At 40.6% G+C, this 20159-nt stretch overlaps 1 protein-coding gene across 2 annotated transcripts; it reads right to left on the bottom strand.

The window, feature by feature from the left end:
• Positions 1-371: 371 nt before the first annotated feature.
• Positions 372-15157, bottom strand: zdhhc7 (zinc finger DHHC-type palmitoyltransferase 7). 2 transcript variants are annotated; one of them, XM_070831396.1, is made up of 8 exons: positions 15049-15157; positions 13816-13911; positions 8787-9137; positions 6706-6830; positions 6457-6553; positions 5619-5700; positions 4159-4289; positions 372-3902 (listed from the first exon to the last, which is right to left on the bottom strand). In XM_070831396.1, the coding sequence occupies exons 3-8, from the start codon at positions 9129-9131 to the stop codon at positions 3699-3701; spliced, it is 984 nt and encodes a 327-aa protein (XP_070687497.1). In that variant the 5' UTR covers positions 9132-9137; positions 13816-13911; positions 15049-15157; the 3' UTR covers positions 372-3698. The 2 variants fall into 2 exon arrangements, with proteins under 2 accessions (XP_070687497.1, XP_070687501.1); XM_070831400.1 differs by having other exon boundaries at positions 372-3881.
• Between the last annotated feature and the right edge of the window lie 5002 nt (positions 15158-20159).

The raw sequence follows: 20159 nt of genomic DNA, 5'->3' as shown, positions 1-20159 counted from the left end.
TGATGATTATATTTCCATCTCCAGCTCCACAGCATGTCTGTGTTTGTCCATTTGGCCAGGGATGCTGCATGCTGTCAGTAGGCTGACCTTTGGAAAAACTGCATCACATTTGGGTCACAAACTCTTTCACCTGTTCCTCACTGGATCTTTTTCTTCTATGCTGCCGCAAAAAAATTGTTGTATCCCAATTTCAATGTGTCCATCCAATCAAACTGATACACTCTGCAAAGTAGCATCTATCCTGACTTTACTTTTGCCTCTACCAGATCTTCTACACTTTCTATATTATCCAGCAACAAAACCCAGGAGTAGAGAAAAGTAATCACAATCGGCATTTATAGCTTTAATTTAGCCAAGTTTATTATGTAAAAGAATGACATTAAAGATATGACATTATAAGATTATGACACATTAATTTAAAAAAAAAAAAAAATCTTGAATAAAACATTCCATTTATATATTGTTAATAGTAACTTTTATACTTTGTTTATAAAGCTAAAGGTCTTTTGTTCTTGAGGAAACATTCTATCAGGAGAGTAGGAAACTAAACCTCTCAACTGTTCATGGCAATGTTAATGGTAGCTCTGTGATCAAACATCCATCCAGTTAATAATCATTACTGCACTTCACTAAATCTTCTTTATCCTACACGGTCTACCCTTTAACTGCCGACTAGTGTGAGAAAAACCTGTGACAGAATAGTGTTGTATTGGTTTACACAGTTTTGCACACTGTAGAACAATCCTCTCCTCGTGGTGATTGCATTTGTTAAGTCTTACAACAGAAGGTGGGGGAAATACAATTACCAGTATAACACTTTAAAAATCATTGGCTCTAATTGCTGAGCATGGATGAGAAACTACATAGCCTACGACAGAATCCCAATTTAAGAAGCATTTTGGCCATGAAACAGGACTATCCTATTGCAAAATACTTGTATACATCAATCAAGCCATGATTACTGCCCAAATGATACCAGCCACCATCACATGGTCATACCCAGACAACACAGCAATATGTCAGTCAGCTCTGATGTTCTGCTGCTTTCAACAAATGCAACTAAATGTTTGGCAGTGTATTAGTCCTGCCACTGTTAACTCGAGTCATGCTTCACATATTTACTTCTATTCTGATGATATATTTGTTTATTGGGCCTCTGATTGGCTCTGGATGTAATTTTGCCATCAATACCCGCAACTAACTTTTAATAACAGCTGTTGCTTGATTAGCAACATATTTGTGCGTTTGCCAAACTACACAGCATGAGCTTTCCTCTTGTTTTCTGATAAGTCTTGTGCACATCTATAAACGAAAGACTGATTGTATGATTTTTATGGACATACTGTGTGTGTTTGGCTAGACATTTAATTTTTTTTTTTTTTTTTTTCACCATATAAATTAAAATGTACATCAAGCATGTTAGGATAGGGGCCTTGCTGAATGAAGACAAAGTATGACACAGAATAGGAAAGTGATATTCTTCCAACATTAGAGTTGCTGAGGTGATGCAGTCTGGCAGAATACAATGAGACATGAGAGGCCAGCACTAATAAAATCCCCTGACATCAGTTAGCTTTCAGTGCTGCGTCCCTTAGTTCCAACGTAGATATGTTTTACATTCTAATGACAGCATGTTTTTGAAAACATTACAGCTATAAAGCATCGGGTATCATTTAGTGTAAACAGTGGAAATAGAGTTCCTTCTCCTGACAACCACAGATGAGAACAAACAGCAGTACACGGTCCAACACGTGATAAAAATGAGACTTTGAGAATCTAGATTGGACATTACTTGGACAGTATCAGCTTATCAGTCAGGACTTAACTTAAAATCCTGAGCTCTAGATTTAAAAAGCCGCATTCATTCAGTGCAAACTGGCCCATTGATTAAAAGTAAAAAACACGAGACAGGTCGCCACAAAACGAGAAAACACTATCATAAATATGGCAATGGTGACAAAATCTTTCAAGCTGATAAATTCACTTGACTGACTGATATTAAAAAGGCATGAATAAGTGTTCTAATAACACTGGGAAAGTATCTGCTACTGTCCTGTCGCTAGATGTTACAGGCCTGACATTTCTGGAGTGGAGTAGGAAAGGCCCCACAAGCATCTGCTGAGCTCCCCGAGACTTTGTTCAGTATTAACGTTTGTATAATGAGCCTCGTACTGCAGCCTCTTTCAGCAAAGCAGCCCCCTTTTTAAATCCACAGGCTGACTGCACAATGGAGCTTGGCTCTGGAGACCAGAATGAGCTCACTGTGAGCCAAAAAGGAGGTTGTGCTAGTATGTTAAGTTCTCCTTTTCAAAATGTCGCACCACACGCTGGCCAAGGAGCATGCAAAGCCACCACGTCCAAGTCTTGGCTCTGTCTTGGGGGTTTGTAAGGTTGTTTTTCAGAGTTTAAATGCTATAAAGTCTTATCCAACTGCTCTTGCACATGGATCCCTAGTGTACACAGAAGTAGCCTCCAGTTTTCCACATAGAGAAAAAATGTGTAGATGAGTAAAACAATTCAAACTTGATAACATTCGGTCTTTTCAGCAGCCAAAGTTGTTCAACCTGATTAACTTCATTATGAAAACACAGGGAGCATATCAATAGCCTGGGATTGTTTGTAGAGAATGAGACATGGAGCAGCGAGTGGGAGGCGTGGAATGGCAAATTTATGGACACATACGTACAACTAATACAAAACGGTGATTTTTATGACTGACGGTAGTCATCTCCAGAGAGTCATTGTGGTCAACTGTTGAGGAGTGGTCACTGCGATGAAAGTTAGAGGCTGCAGGAGTTATTTCAACAAAAGGGAAAATTCATTTCTACTGGCCAGAGTAAACCGAAAGAATCAACTATTTCAGCCCAAAGAAGGAAAAACATGACAAACAAGACGAACAGATAGAAAAAGCCACTCAGTCCTCTTGAACAAGAATGAGGCTTGTGTTCACAGTAACCTGTTCATTCATTTGAAGATAGTGAACGTCTCATTTCCTGGCTGAGATGCTGACTGATTGAGCTGTTGTACATGCAAAACAAGGCAGCACAGTTCCATTACTCATTACCCACTGTCCTCCATATCCACACTGTTTCTCAAGTGCCATGAAAGTAGTGCATGTCCTTGACTGTGACTCCCTTGTCTGGGTCCAATAGTACAGTTACAAGCATTTCCCCATTTAGATCCACGCGTCTGGGTCCAGCAAAGATGAAAGATATGTTGCTGATCCTTTCTCAGAAAAAAAAATTGTTTTAAATCTCATGTGTGCGGCAAAGACAACAAACTGCTGACGTCGTGTACAGAAGGTGCATGAGTTGAGTCCAAACAGCACCTTGGACGGTCTCACAAGGAATAAGAGACGCACTTGAGTTACATACTGCATGCTTTACCTAAAAAACACACAAACAAACCAAAAAGCTCCTCATGTTAAAAAAAACACACAATATTCCAGTTGTTTGGCATACTTGTGCAGACCAAAAGTACTGGGCCCACGTCAGCAAGTGACAGTGAAAATACAAACTTTCATTGCAGTTGTGATGAACTGGGGTCCCACCGGAGCAGCCCGTCTCCCCGTCATCCACAAATGACGGACATCCTCAGGGAGCAGAGGTCCATCTTCACCCCAGCCAAGAGGGGGCATAAAAGAAATCCTGCTTTAGAGACGGTCAAGTGTTGGTGAGCTGCATCAGTGAGCCCTGCTCTCAGACAGAAAACTCAGACCCACCACGGCGACCATGGGTCAACAACAGCAGGCGCCGCAGGCGCAGGCCTGTGAATGGATTGCACCACAGCAGGGAGGGCGGACCCCCAAACACGGACTTCATTCCGTCCCATCTCATGCGGCGCTCCCATGTGGGCTTCTCATTTTTAAGACGTTCGATCTCCTGCAAGACATTCAAACCCCTCTGTAAATGAAAGATTCCTCATTAAGTGGTCTCTTTGCTTGGCACATAAGCATGCTCAGATACACACGTACACTCGGACAAATCTGGGAGAAAACCCTAGGGAATCATATATAATATACACTTTAATGTAAACTTATTGTGCTAAAGGCATTTATCGAGACTTAAGCTCCCTTGTCATCCTTTTCCTACATGCCCTCATCTTACACACACAACTTGCTGAGAGGAACAAAGCTTGTGGGGTAAAGTGGATACTGACCGTCTCGTCATTGCAGATGGAGTGGATCTGTGTACCAAACATTACGGCTGTGAAAGTGAGGAAGAGGATGGCTTCGAGACAGAGGAAGATCAGCAGCAGCACAGACACCCCTGGAGAAAAGTCACTGCACTCTAGTCACAGGAGGAGAGGAAGAAAGGTGGTGTTTTCATTTTGCACTGAATAAATGAAATGTCTGCTGAAACACATCTTGAAGGGGAAAAATTCCAAAGGCTTATATTTCTTCCTTTTAAAAGGTCCAGTATTATGCAAAATGTACTTTTTAATGTCTGCCAAGAGACCACCAAACTATGAGAAACAACATGCTCTCTCTTTGTGCCCTGCTTCGTCTTTCAGTACATGTGAGTGAGAACACACCGTTTGGATTTAGCTCACATTGTGATGTCATAAGGAGATCTGTCTATCATGGGACCTCCTACAGCCCTCAGCAGGCCGACTGTCCCTGCCCACTGAAAACACCTCGCTGTCTGGCATTGTATTTCCTCACTAAGGCCAGCTTCCAGTAATACGAAGATGTCGAAGAAGGATTGTTCTATCCCTCTGAAACGAAATGTGCAGACAGAGGCTGAAAACAGCTCCAGCAGCCATGTCTATGCTATGAGAAAAATAATGTGTTCTTTTGAACATTAGAATATGTAAACCTGCTCTAATAGGACCTCCAAATTCTGGTATGATCTTTAAAATGTGCAGAATACAGGACCTTTAAGGATCTAAAAGCCAAAATAGACAACTGAGTAAAATCCAGGAAAGTGGGTCAACAAAGACTCTGCTGAAATGTTTCCTGTTTAAGTCTGATAAAGTTGTGGAAAGTAATAATCTAGTGTTTGGATTCCCTCATTTTTGTGACCTAACCTGACCTAAAGAGGGCTGGACGTGCTCACAGTAAGTCTAATGCACCCCCCCCCCCAGAGCCGTTTGCTGATTCTAACCAGCTGGAAAACAAAATCCATACACTTCCTTGCAACTAAGGACGAGCTCTGTTGTAAACTTCGCTGTTATTTTCCACCTGTCACAGTAGCCTGAAATACTGGTTAGTATGGAAAACTAATTGACATAAAACGTTTCCTTCCTAAGTCATCTTGTATCATGTATCATCTTGAAGAGGGCAACAGAATCTGGAGTTCTAAGAGTGAAATATTATCTTCATTTTCTGGTTCATTCCTTCAAAGAGACCCACGAGGGAGCAGAAAAAGATCGATGGCATCTCTGTGATCGTGCAGCACAACTCCAATGAACTGTGCAGAGAAGCTGTTCTTACAACAGGATAATAATCTCTTTTCTTTTCTCATTCCGCTCATCTGTCTCTCTTCTCCTCTCTCCAAGCAGTTTCCTCTCTTGTATAAAAAAAGCTGTATTTCTAACTCATAAACTACATCTCTTTGACAATCTGTGTTTGTCTTTTTCCGCTCAAACACATTTGCTGCTAGACAGAGAGGCCTTACCGTTCCACTGGACTTTAATACAGGTGAAGAAGTGCATGCCACTGAGGCCCAGGGCATGGGCAGAAATCAAGGCTATGTACATCTGGAGAAAGAAGGACAGAAAACGGGGGAGAGGTAATGAGGAAAAAGTGAGAGAAGGCAAAAAAGAGAAGCCATTCCACAAGGTTGGTTTGCAGATACTGTGTTAATGTAGGCTAATAAAAGTCTTTTGACAGGCAGTTAAAAAACCATTTCACCGTCAAACTCTTTATCTATGGTAATCTATAAGGTGAGAAAAAGTAAAGATTCAGACAGATGAACTTGTACTCCTAAGCCATATAAACAGCTATATCAAACATGGCATCACAAAAGTTCCAGTCAGCATCTGAAGCCGTGAAAAAGTGCTGATGTTGTCATGAGAGTCATAAATGTTGATGAAAGTACATTTGATGAAGGCCTGGGTCTAGCATCCACTACGTCACTGCTGTGAACCTCAGCTACTTTCCCTCATATGTCACCATGAAATAGCAGTGGGACAATGTTCAACAGGAGGTGGAGATTCTTGTAGTCTGATAGAAAGCCTTGTAATTTAAGACATTTTAAGATTAACAAAAAAAAAAAAGAAGAAAATACAAGAGAGTCGAGACAAATGCCATTTTGAAAATACTTCACGTTATAATGAACATTATGTGATTCAAAGGAATTCCTAACAAAAATGGGAAATATGTGTTATTTTATACTCCTGTATGTATTTTTGTATTGGTAATTAAAAGCTTGATAATAAAAGTGATTCATAGGAATGACAATACGTAAAATGTGCATCTCTAAACTAGATGGACTACTTCATGCGTGCACTTACAGTGAAAAGCACAAAGAATCTCTGATTCTTTTCTCCCACGCAATTATTGACCCAGGGACAGTGGTGGTCCATCTTCCGGATGCATCTTTTACAAATACTGCAGGCAGGACAGAGATGATGTTAATGCATGACCTGGTCACTCTGTTACTATCATCAACTCTACTGCTGCTGTTTACACAAAATAAAAAGATATAGATATAAATAAGATATAAACGTAATTCTGTGTAAAACTGGCAATACAAAGCAGACCTGCAGTGGTGTGCCCTCTCAGGCTTGATGCTGCAGCACTTCGGGCACTTGTAGATGACCTCCCCAGGCTTCAGCTGCAGGCTCTCCATGTATTCCTTGGTTGCGTTGCCCTTTGGAACTGCACCCTAAGGAGGATGGAAGGCAGACAAAGTCAAATGCTGCCAGTTACAAATGTCCAAATAAATGCATTATGCCACTATGGCTCAGAGAGGTCAAGCTCTTTGTATGCAGCATTTAACAATACCTACCAAAGCTTAAAACGCCCACTACTTGTACTCACTGTTCCAATAATGACTTCTTTGGTAGTTAAGTAATTGGATGTTTGATTTTGACTGAATTTGCAGGAAACACTGACTACAAGCAGGGTACGCTACATCTGAACTAAAGCCCTGCCTGTATTCATTACAAGAGTGATGAACACGGGTTTAACTACCACTTAAAGTGAAATGCACAAATAAACTTAAGACCTTTAAAGCTTAGCCGAAACCCAAATCCTGCACAACCTTCTGCGTACTATTTAAGGCTTTTACATGGAGCGACTGTTAAGGCTGGGCTGTTGGGCTAAAAAGCGCCAGTGGAGCTGTCAGCAGACATCTAGTTTCTAGGACTAAGAATAAGTCAACGTCACAGCAGCACCACCAACAGTATTTAACCTACAAACCCCAGAAGCACGATTTGCCTGAATCCACCAAGAGTAGTCACAAAGTATCTGCAACAAAGTTCAAAATGATCTCTGTGCCGCTTACTATTGACTGTGCCATCACACACACTACAGTATGCAATGGTGTGAGATTTGACGGTATAACAGTATCACGGTATCGACTGTGTGACAGATGGTTAAGCTGGATTGGGAAGCATTTCTGCAGCGCTAGAATGATGAAGTGTTAACTGTCTAACTTTCATCTAAAGCATGCTAGCAATGAAAAATAACATCAGCAGTGAGCTTTTAAAAAACTGTCCTATGATTATTAACTATTAGAGCTCATGTGCAGACAAGATAAATGCCATTCTTAAAATGAATAAACCAACAACAGTTTGACTGATATTCTCTGAAGTGCACAAAATAAAGATTGAGGAAAGTACATTAAAACGGGGACATCTTTTTTTGCAAATGACCCCTTACACTGTAGGCAGGTGCACAACAGTTAAGCCAGACTGCTCCTGTCTGTACCTTTGACTCACACACTCACTGATGAGCCAGACATGTTTGTGAGTGTGTGTGTCTTTTACAGGGTCAGATCAGGGTCAGCGTGCCCATGTTTGTAAGTCAGAGGTTAATGGATGGACAGACATTGCAGACGTAGCCAGGGGATCAGATGTGGAAAATGATTTTGATGGCACATTGTATGATAGACATTTAAACCTTCATAGGTTTTTTTGTAAGGGATTAAAATAATAAACATTAGATGAAGATGGGCGACCTTTCTGATGTGTTTCATCCAAGCAACTTTGTGTTGATTTTACAGACTGGGTATCGGTCCCCCAGAAAAAAGCCTTGATAGTTTCTGGGATATCTAATGTAACCCCACATCTCTGACTTTAATGTCTTTTTCTTCTCTCTGACTTTTTCTCCACTGGATGTGTGTGGTGAGAGCTGACGAGTAGTCTGGGAGGAAAGGAGGTCTGCATTGTGCATGTGAAGGTGAGATTCTCTGTCCAGTGTTCAATACCATAGAAAAGCAAACGCACATAGTGTGATAACTGTCAATTTTAATACTATGGTGTAACATGAAACTGGTAAGCTGTTGCAACCGTATCACACACTGCAGTAGGAAAAGGCTCTAAAAAATATCAAAAGACTGGATACATTTAAAAAGTAGTGTCAATGGAACCAATGACATCAACCGATGACACTTTGAGGAGCCTACATTTTTGCTTTAACTGCTAGTAGATCATTAATCTTGTATTATTTCTGAAGAGCTCCAAATGTATAGTATCATTTTATTGTAGTGTAGTATTTGTTTTGTAAACCAAAAAAAATCTCTATCCATGTTTTCTTTACCCCCTATACACTTTCCAGCCCTGCCTTCTTCCTCTTTCCCTCCCTCCTAAACCTTGCCTACTCCCCTTAACAGCCTTACCGGGTCAGTCATCATGGTGCGTAGATGTGAGGCCAAAGCAAGCACAGCAAGAGAGTTGAAGGTGGCCCCGTTCAGCAGCGAGTACCAGAAGTTCTTGCCTGGCAGCAACATGACAAAGTTCACCACAAATTCAGCGTACAGCACCAGGAACCAGGTCATTGCTGCACACACCATCCCACAGCTGTCCTGAATGAACCACAGAGTGCGGTTCCCCGACGTGTGGCCTGCGTGGGGACCCCCAACCATTACTCCAGCTGCCAGGCTCCCTGTCTCGACATCTGCACCTGCTGACAGCAGTGGGTGGTGCTGCTCCATATCTCGCAGTCGGTGGTTTGAAGACTGCATCCTGCCCTGTGGAGAGGGAAAGCAAGTTTCAATTTAGGGCTACTGTTTCTGTCTTCCCACAACACAAAAGGACTAGACGTATACAGTAGTTAGTGTTATAGTATAGTAATCTAGTATTTTGCCCTGGTGTTGGCATGAGAAGAAAGGTCATGGGGTCACCTACATCATCATGAAACATCACGAGACCCCTGAATACCGTTTTTCAGATTGTATGGTAATCTGGACGGGCAACCGGCTAACATCACCCTCCTTACACCATACCACTACTGGGGCAAAGACAATGTATGAGCAAGGGTGAGTCAACTTTGAAGTCAACTCTTCAAGCTAAGGGCCCTGTGAGCCACACAGCTGTTATTACAAGAGACATGAGTCATTGGAGCTTCTTCCTCTGTATTCATGTCAAGGTCACAAGATAACGCTCAGGACCATCTCCAGAGACGATGCCCGCTGCTTTAAGATAAATCAATGGCTGCCCTGATCCCTTTAGGAAACTGATCCTGCAGCTGAGGAACATGTGAGGAATACAGGCTATTAATAATCTGTAGACCCAAATACCTTTTGCTGGCAGGCTTCACTGTGACTCGCTGACAAAAAAAAGTAAACCAATTACACACAGCACTACCAAATATACTCAATAATCTGTGATTTCAGCTTTCTTTGGTGGAACTCATTGCAATTTACTGTTACACTAGCCAGATCCAAAACACCCATCTGTCATGGACCATGCTATACAAATGATATTGACATTGTTTTAATCTCTTCTTAGGTTCCATACTACACACAAATTGATTTTAATACCCATTCACATCAGATACCACTTACATACAATTAAAAATATAACCTACAAGTTATTCTGAGTGAAAATGTGTTTTTGCTCATTAAGCAGATAGGACAGACACAGATAAATGGGAGGCAGGATTTACCAATCCTATCTAAATACAACAGCAAACTGCCCAGCACACAATGCCAGCTACCATCAATAAGCTATAATCACGTGATAGATTACCAGAAATCAGGACTTCTTTTCCGCTCTAAAACAGCATAACCATGACAGCAAAACACAACTTGTTGTGTAGGTTATTGTTGTGTTTGGAGCAGCGAAGAAGAACTGCTATTCAGAAAACTTGCCGTTATTATCCAGATGAAACAAGAATGTTTTTTTCTGAGCTTATAAATTTCATGATATTGGATCAGTGCATGGGCTGGCAGTACCCAATCCAGCATTTAGGCTGTATCGGAGGCATTTCTGACACTGGCATCAGTATTGGAACAACTTGAAGTAAGATTCCTCTCAGGTTTTTGAAGTCTGTCATCATCTCATACTTGAAAGGCTTTATAAACTTGCTCTCACAAGTTTGTATCCCCACTTGTGACTGGCTGTCATGACACTGTCTGACAACCAACCACACATACACATATCTATTCCTGAAGTAAAAGGCACCGACATGGCCATGGAACAAGCTGCCATTGAAGAATCCTTTTTAAAAGCTTTTATACCTTACCAGCCAGTCATTATTGAGTTGTTTGGTAGCCTCTGATGTAGTGTTTTGATGCAAGCATTTAAATCAAATGAGACATTTCCAGTGAGATGGGTGGTGCAGAGCTAAGCTTTCAATCTTTAGCTGACTGGCCAACCAGGCGCCGTTCCAAACACCACGCCTCTGTTTCTGCCTGCATCCAAATACTTCCCGTGTCAGTTGGTGTCATTGAAATTGCTTGCAAAATGGATATGCCAATAGGAATGAGAGGATTTTGGCCTGCAGAGCTGAATCACCAAATCAGCAAAGATGTCCTGACAGCCAGAAAAACAGAGCCCAGTTCAGGCCAAACAGTGATTTAATACAAATTGAGAGTAGTAAAGGCATTCTATAAAAAAACACTATGTTATATTACAGAATAACTGATGTGTCCTGCTCCCGACTATAAAAATCTTTTTATACCCTAAGACACTGAGGCAAACTATAGTGAGAGGATGGATATGCAGCAGGTTTGTGAAAACAACTGGCTTTAGGACCTGATTGAGATAATACATCACATTTAATCTCAGAGCAGCACTAACTCTAATTCAGATATCAACATCAGACACAGAAACACACGTTTCACACAGATAATTTGAACAAAAGTAATTTCCTAATATAAAACCAATGCTGCAAGTCTAATACTGTATGTGTACATGTAATAATATCAAAATATGGTCCAAGGATGGGTCAGTGTTGACAAGACAAACTTGACCATGGTGCCACACAGACACAGTCTCACTGGCATGTCATATTCAATTGTATAAAACGGGAAGATATCCATCCCCTGAAGGGGCTGACTGAATTTGTTTGTGTGTGCTGAAGATAAACACTGGAGTATTTTTTAAAGTTCAATTCAAATATGATCGAGCCACTATTTGAAAAAGTTCCATCTAAATTTGCAAACCAATTAGCAGTTCTCGAAAATGTTACATAACTAGAATTATTTCTGCTTTCTTAGGCAGTTGAAGATGTAGAAACGTGAAATGATATTTAATCAATAATATCGATATTTAATGACTTTAGTCCACATTTTGGAAACAAGCCTTGATGTCAGTGGGGACTGGGATAAGTACACTGAAATAACACACTGAACCTTTCTGTAGATGTTCTATATTTGTACCACTGTTTCATACTTGTGTTCCAGATAGAAAAAATATTTACCACTGTGGAATGAAAATCCAAACTCAGCACAGTTCCTAAATCTGTTGGAGGTCTTGGTTGATGGTCCTTATGCTGCTCTAATGAACAGGTATTGGCTCTGTAAAGCCTGATATTTTTCCAATCCTTTGTTTTTTTACTCTGGCCATCTGTGGCCAGCAGTGGAAAATGTCCCATCAAACACCATTAAGACAAAGCAATCACAGAGGTCTGTCAGTAACAAAGCAGAGTGTGAACCTCCGAGTGAACAAAATAAACAGCTGCCACAGTGTCACTAACTGGCATGGCAGCATGCATCAGTGAATGATACGAGTACAGCTGAATTGTCCAAAAACTAAATGTAATTTTTCTGCATCACAGAGATCAAGGCTGAGCATGACGCTGGAGGAAAGCACTGCTTCAGCTGATACCACTGAGGCTGCTGTTAAGAGCATCACCAGGAAAAAAAACTGACCATAAAACACAAGATATACCAGGATCTTAAAGCGTTAACTCACAAAATGGTAGCCACTGACCTCACATTGCAGTAATTAATCAGAGCAGTATGTCACAGCGACAGTTACACCTAAATGTGCTGATTTCCCCCACTCATTACTGCACACAAATGTGCTGTATGTAGAGCAGCAGACAGACAGAAACCTCCCAGCTGTGTTTGCCAGCAACCATACAGACATGAAAAAAAGTCAAGAATTATATATCAAGTATTACAAATTAAAATGACATGTAGACAAATGCAACCTGACACGTGAGTCAGCAATCTATACGTGAAAGTTATGAGTGCCTGACACTGTTCACTTTAAAAAAAAAAACATATTTCATTACTAACAGTCTTGATTACCACACATCACCAGCGTTGAACAGCACACTGTTTTTCTGTTGAACAAAATAAATTTGTTGCATTGTCCTTAAGAAGGCAGAAAACACTGGGCCAGTTTAGGGCGTATTGATTTTTCTGTGGTCAATGAAAGGGAGGTCCATTAAAGCCACACCAGCTGCCTGTCCAGCTGCCTGCCCTTCCCACTCAGAGGGCACAACACAACAGCCGCTGGTTCCTCTCCTCCTCTCCTCCTCTCTTCCCTCTGACATCCACAACCTCAGTGTCACCCTGCTCAGATCACTTTGCAGGGTCAGCGTGTGCTAAGTCATAACAACGGCTGGCGTCTACTGTCAAAGAAAATTAGATGAAACAATAGGTAAAGCCAAAGTAAAAGTATTTACTAAGTGATTTTGCGTGTAACTGTCACATTTCCAGCTTAATGACCAACCTATTGTCATTCCCTCTTAAAACAATGAGAACCAAAATCAAAACCAACCCTTAGTGGGGATGTTGTTGCTACTTAATAAATCATTAACAATCTAATGGCCAATAACATCACCGACACAACCAATTCATTCAACCTTAAGGATCCAGAACCAAATAAAAACCTTTGTATTAAGTACCACAAGGTCGACTTACCCGGCACAGAACTCAATACTCACTATTTGTCTAACAGCTGAAGTAAACATTAGACATAATTATACTTTTTAAAAACTTCTTTTTCCAACAATGATTTCTAATAACCTATGTCAACACTCAAGTTATTCCACAAATTTTTTCAACAAGACATCCAAGCTATCTTTGAAGGTTTGTTTTCCATTTCTGGTGATTGACAGCAGCTTGAGAATTTATTCTCTTGCATTGCTATCATTATACTTTTATGTATATATATTAGCATTCACTGTTGCAGGCTTGTCTTCAAATGAAAAAAAGCATTCAGTCAGTTTGCAAGAGACGTATTAGGTATACGCTCTCTGTTACAGACAGTTCAGTCATACTACTCGGCACCTCTCTTGAAAACCTCCTGTTCGCTAGCAAGATGCCAAAATGAGGAATGTCACTCTTCCAGCTTTTAGAAGAGATAAACAGACGGTATGAGGTCAGCAGCTTTGCCGTGTTTGCCCTTGTTACACATTCGGCTCTGAGAAACAAAAGACATGCAAATTGAGAAAAATGTGGGGCGACCTACCTAATATGTTCTCTCTTCACAATGACATCCTGTGTGTACCTCCTGGACCAACATTCAGGATGAAGCACGTAGGTAGACTGGCATGTGGAGTGACACCTGAAAAAGACACACGCATAATCAAAATGTGTTGAATCATGGGTTCAAAATGATTGTTAACACACAAACTTCCATCTGCCACTCTATTAGTACAAAAGACACCTAATGCAGTCTAATAAACTCACGAAGACCAACTCCTCTCCTTTTTCACTCTTTGGCATTCGGTGCGGATGGCAAAGTAAGATTTTCATTGTACAGGGAAACTTGTTTCTACACTGTATACATGACAATAAACAGTTTGAATCTTGAATCTTGAATCTTGAATCATGTCTATACAAATAACACAACCTACAGGCTCAAACATGATCACACAATTCATAAAGGGAGGATCTATTGTATTGTTGTATCAGACTGCATTGGTTTTAGTTAGATGTGCATAAATAAACTGGCAAGCACACCGCACACATTGCACATTGCCACAATTAGTACCGGCTGAACCAGCCTCCACAGTGTTTTGCTTCCAGAAAAGCACGTTGATGGTTCATGGTTATTCATAGCAATGTGATGACTCTGACTCTGAGGTGGCTCATCAACATTGTCCGTCCTGAGTGTTCAGACCAGCTGAATGTAGCCGAGGTCTCTGTCCAAACCGCAAAACTACAGTGGTACAATAAGACCGACATGCAGTAAATACTGGGGTCCATTTACACTGACAGACTGACGAACACTAACCTACAATGACCGCAAGGGTGAATTATGATAATAATTTTGGTCTGTTAGGTTACTACACTGAAATGTAACCGACATTGAGGAGACAAATCGTGTATTAGTTTTAAGGCTATCCAATCTGGGGTCCAACCTGCTGATGCTTTTATTTAACCACACAAACCACAAACTGACGCACCTTAACAGATTAGTTAGAGATGTGGCTCAGAGATTAGAGCTCTGCTTCACATCCCTGTTACAATGAGAACTGTAAAGGTCGTGATTTAAACCACACACACACACACATATAAATATATGTGTGTGTGTGTGTGTGCACGCGCACGCACACACCTAGCCTGACACTTCACATGGGTGGTAAATCTCGCTTGCTAACTAGCCACTAACGTAAGCTAACGCAGCTAGCATGCTAACGCTGTATGCGTGCGACGAGTGCCAAAGCAGAGCCTTCCGGGTGCCCGCTACATCACATACCTTAATAATCCCAGTTTATTTCATTGTGAATGCCTTCTTAACACATTCTGGTGTCTCGTTCGAGCTAAACTCCAGTTCCAACGCAGCCGTGCCCGCCGCAGCAGGAACACATCGCTCTAACAAGGGGCTGACAGCGACCAGTAACGACGGAGCTTCCGGGGTTCGCCTCGGGCTTTTCCGTGACCGTTCGTGAAAGTCCGGGGAAAAAAAACTAATTCATCCAATAGCGTCACTTCGTGGGTTATTACAGAATTGCAACCACATCTGTCTCACCTCTCTAAATACAGTGCATGACGCTCCCCACAAATTGCACTGCATTGGAGTACTGCAGTGTGTATGTAATACATGTGTATGTAACGTGTATGTAATGCCATAGACTATGTATAAATTATACACTGTACAGTCTAATATTGTAACATGAGCAAGGCCCAAATAATGGTTGGTGAACGGACAGTAATGATGGATGGCTCAAATATCTGGTTTTATTCAGTCGGAAAAAGTCTGCAGCAAGTGAGTAGAGAACTCCAATGGAACCATCAGCCTCTGCAAAGCGGTTGCAATCATCTAAATCTAATTCACAGCTATATACAGATGTTATTAGTTTGCATCACCACCACACACAGGAAAATAATTACCGAAAAAATCATATATATATCAAAATCATAGCTATATCAAAATCATTCTATCAGGACAGCAACAACAGCCATCACACAGAACATGTGGCTCTGAAAAATGTTCAAATACACACATTAGTTTTTTGACAAGCATTCTTTTGTGGATGACATGAAGGTCTCTCTGGGTCAGCGTGGCTGGAGCTGGGTACGTAAGCATAGGGAAATTTATAAAACAAGAATTTAGGTGAAAGAACTGCTCCATTCAAACCCAATTAAGTTAATTCAATGTAATTGTAATCATTGGAAACAATGTGTGTAATTGTCACATATTATCCCTTATATAACTGTTTTTTGGCGTCACTGCTCAGGGGATGATACATGTATACATGTATACAGCTAGTGTGTGCATACTTTTGTGATCAGGTGCATATTTGGTAGATCATGACTATGGCCATCCCATAATGTCCCATAATCAAATTAACGTGGCAATATAAACCCAGGCACGGGTAATCAGCACTGATTATCACAAATACACACAACTCAGACACACAGATATTGATCTCTCTGCACTGTGGACATGCTAGTTTCAGCCAATAAAATCCTTCAGACAGAATCGTGCACACAGTTTATATAGTGATCCATACTGACAGCAAATTCTCTGAGACCATGATGCTTTGCAGTAACGCTATGTATGTGTGTGTTGTGCTACTACTGTGACTGACCTAGCTTGCCAAAGGACTCTATGTACTGATGATACACAGACACACACACACACACACAGGTTTATTTCTATCCCCTCACAGAGTTGGAGCAAATTCAGTTTTTGTGGCAGCTCCTGTAAACAGTGAGTGTATGTGTGCATAACCTGAGATTGATTATTATGTTTGAAAGCCGTCATCCAGACACTGATAAACATCATGACAGCCAGTGGCAGAGGTCCAGGAATTTGCTGGTATACAAAGTGTGAATGGAGTGATGAATGGGGGACTAATGTGTGTAATGTGGCATCTGCTCAGGATGTGAAACATAACACCCACACTCACAAATACACAAAGATACCAATTTGTAGACATGCACAGACTCTAAAGGGCAATGTTGATAAAAAAAAATGTAAAAAAAAAAAAAGACCCCCAACAAGCCCCTCCATTCTTCCCACCGCAGCACTGGTCTTGCAGTACTTCTTCGACCTCTTCTAGCAACACTTCATCTCATCTTTTTTGCTCCTGCTGACACGATGGAAGGTCTTCACCTTTAAACCAATAAACATGTAAAGCTCATAATCCTTAAGGACATGAAAACCACTCTTTTTTATTTTACAGATTTTATTTTCTTGTATGTTTTCAAATGAACACAGTAAAGTTTTAGATACTTTGCTGTATTTTTACAGCTGTTAATTTCTGTACCACGAGAAAATAAATTAGCAGACCAATCAGAGTTACTTGGGTCGTGTAATCCAACACGATGAACGACAAGTCTGCATTCACTATTGTTCCCTGGCCTTAAATAAGAGTGTAAAACATAACTCGTGCCTATAAGAAATATCAAACTACAAAAATGACCACAGTGTTCGCTCCTCACCTTTCTGACAGTCTGACTGAATGTGACAAGCTTAGAAAAGTTCATATTTCTGAATTATTTTTATATCATATAGTGTGTTTGACGGATGCTATAATAGATATGTTTATCTTTTGGTTTCTCAGTGTATGTATCCAGATTGTTCTTGACAATGCCACATGTTATATAGAGAGACCCTAACCAATAACACATTTAAGTAACAGATGATCACAATCAAGTACCAAAAAGGAAAATAGTGCAACTGCAGAAAAGACTACAATAAAATACAATACAATATACAACAAACTTAGTATACAGTATTTCAAGGCATTACAGAATCTGAGCTTTGATGGCAAAAACATGGCAAACTACTACCTTCACAGTTCTCAACCCCATGCAAACAAAAAGCCTTTCTCAGCATAACTATGGCACATCTATTTTGCCCTCTTCAGCAATAGTCAAATATCCTTAGTGATAGAAGCGTACTCCACATTCACAAACAAATACTTGGCTCACAGTCGAGTGAGCTGCATGGGTGAGATATTAGCATTCGCTAAATGTGCTTTAGTGGTTGGACCACAGGAACTGTAGTGTATTGAATAATGTCTTATCACAATTACTACAAGATCATCATAGATTGAGAGGTGGATGAGACTAGACAGGTGTGGGCTTCGCATATGAATGGGTGATCAAATAGATTCCTGAGTGGTATCATTTATTTTTCATGGGCAAAGGAAGACTAAGTAATATGACCACAAAGGAGCACAGTGCACGTCCAATTTAATCAAATCAAATCTTCAGATTTTCTCAGTTCCTGAAAGGCTTGTACAGGTCACCTGGAATGGCACAGGTGGACGTGGCAACCTGGGTTTACACATGCCCATACACACAGAGAACAGAACGAAGTGACCATCACACACCCCCACACAGAGGTCAGGGTCCTGCTGTAACCTTTAGGTTATCAGCTCTTTGATGGCGATGTTTAAAGCCGCCATAACATGGTTTCTGTTTTGACAGGAAACCCAGAAACTTTATCCTGAAATATATATATATATTTAGTGATTTTTAAACTTCATGACACTTTTTTTCCTCCCAATTTATTGAAACTTAAGTAAAAAAAAAAAAAAGGGATTTTAACCACATAAATAAAAATATCAAAAGAAATAAAAAATAAAGTTAATGAAAATAATCAAAATGTCCAAATCAATTCTTTGTAATTACAACAAGCTTTGCAGTGCAGCTTGGAGGAAAAATAAAATAAAACAGGGCACTTATTAACTTTAAAGGAGACTAAAAAAAAACAAAGAACTGGGAAATGTTTGGAAAATAGAAAGAAAAGTGGAAATCAAACGGTCTGATCGATCCTTCATGTTTAACCCTTTAATGTGAGGCAGCAGGTTTTCAATCAACGCCAGTCGAGAAGGAAACGGCACCCCAACGCCAAGAGGAGACAAACTAATAAAAAAAGAGAAATAAATAATCAGTCTGTTTAAAAAAAAAAAAAAAAAAACAGCTCTAATCTGCCTTTGGCCTGCAAGTAATTTAACCCACTTTAAATATGATGTATTTCAGCCAGCCAAAAATGTGCTGCCTCCTCACCTCCACCACTAACTGTGCAGGCATCTCAACCAGCCACCAGGGGCCCCTAGTCCAGTGACAAACAGAAGAGTCCTCACCAGCTTCTGATCCATTCTAATGCATGACTGTGGTGGACGGTACAGCCAAGTGGAATCAAACATTTACCCCCACCCCCCCCACACACACACACATCAGGAGAAATATGGGATTCAGGGACATTTTTACATGTGGACAGGAAGAACCAGAGATCAAACTGGCAACAAGAACCAGAGACGGGGAGACATCAAAGATCAAGCAACAATTATTATTGAGAACAACTTTGTTATGAGCCAGTGTAGATTTCTATAGATATTTGACCTTTTCCTGTTATTTCCACATCCATTTTACACATATATGCACCACTCACACGCTTCCACATGAACACAAATATACCCATGGTAAATGGTAAATGGTCTGTATTTGTATAGCTCCTTTCTAGTTATTTCAACTACTCAAAGCACTTTACATGACATCCTCATTCACCCATTCACACATCATTCATACAAGAGGACTGTAATTTGGAGGAGACTATTCTTTCATACTCATTCACACACTGAAGCCATGCTTCAGAAGCAAGTTGGGGTTCAGTGTCTTGCCCAAGGACACTTCGACATGTTGACCCATAGGAGCTGGGGATCGAATCCCCGACCTTCTGATTGTGCGACGCCCCACTCTACCACTGAGCCACAGCCGCCCTGAGCCCAGCCACCCATCAAACACTTGCCAATTCTCCTTCATTATAAGTGAAGGACCCCTTTGTACTTTACTGTGAATTGATCTATTTCCCTTAATATAAGATATTTATCAGTGTAAGGCCTCAAATGACACTTTCAATTCATTCAGGAGCTTGTACTCCTTTATCCATGTACAGCTGACTTTTTTATTCAGGTAGAGGAATTATTTTCTTTTATATAACCTAAGTGGGAAGAAACATGGAGATATTGCTGTGTATGCACTGTGTTGAGTGTTCAAATATATGATCCACATGTTTTTGTCCTGGGAATGAAGGAGGGTGCTGTATCTCCCAGTTTTTTTTCTCTTTGTTTTTATTGCACACATTACTCTTAGGGCTTTGTCCTTCACTGAATTTACTTGCCATTTCATGCAGCTTCCTGATGGTGCTGATGTCAGCTCCCTCTCTCACTACCCCCCCCCTAGAGCCTGCTTGGTTTTTCTTCATGCACAGTAGAACCTCCACCTGTGAGTTACTCTGCAAGCCTGTTAGATTACAATGAGCATCCACAAACTTGTTTAGTCTCTGTGGTGTTGTTTTTCTGATGTCCAGCAGTGTTGCAGTTACATGTTTGAATGGATAACAGCCTGTAA

Source organism: Pempheris klunzingeri, chromosome 1 (genome assembly GCF_042242105.1).
Source record: "Pempheris klunzingeri isolate RE-2024b chromosome 1, fPemKlu1.hap1, whole genome shotgun sequence".
NCBI classification, from domain to species: domain Eukaryota; kingdom Metazoa; phylum Chordata; class Actinopteri; order Acropomatiformes; family Pempheridae; genus Pempheris; species Pempheris klunzingeri.
This window is presented reverse-complemented; position numbering and strand designations above follow the sequence as displayed.

Excerpts from the sequence above, each read along its gene's own strand:
- zdhhc7 (XM_070831396.1), bottom strand. The coding sequence starts at position 9,131 with ATGCAGTCTTCAAACCACCGACTGCGAGATATGGAGCAGCACCACCCA. Across the intron at positions 5,701-6,456 it reads GATTCTTTGTGCTTTTCACT|ATGTACATAGCCTTGATTTC; the intron begins GTAAGTGCACGC and ends TTCTTTCTCCAG. Across the intron at positions 3,903-4,158 it reads CCATCTGCAATGACGAGACG|AGGGGTTTGAATGTCTTGCA; the intron begins GTCAGTATCCAC and ends TTTCATTTACAG.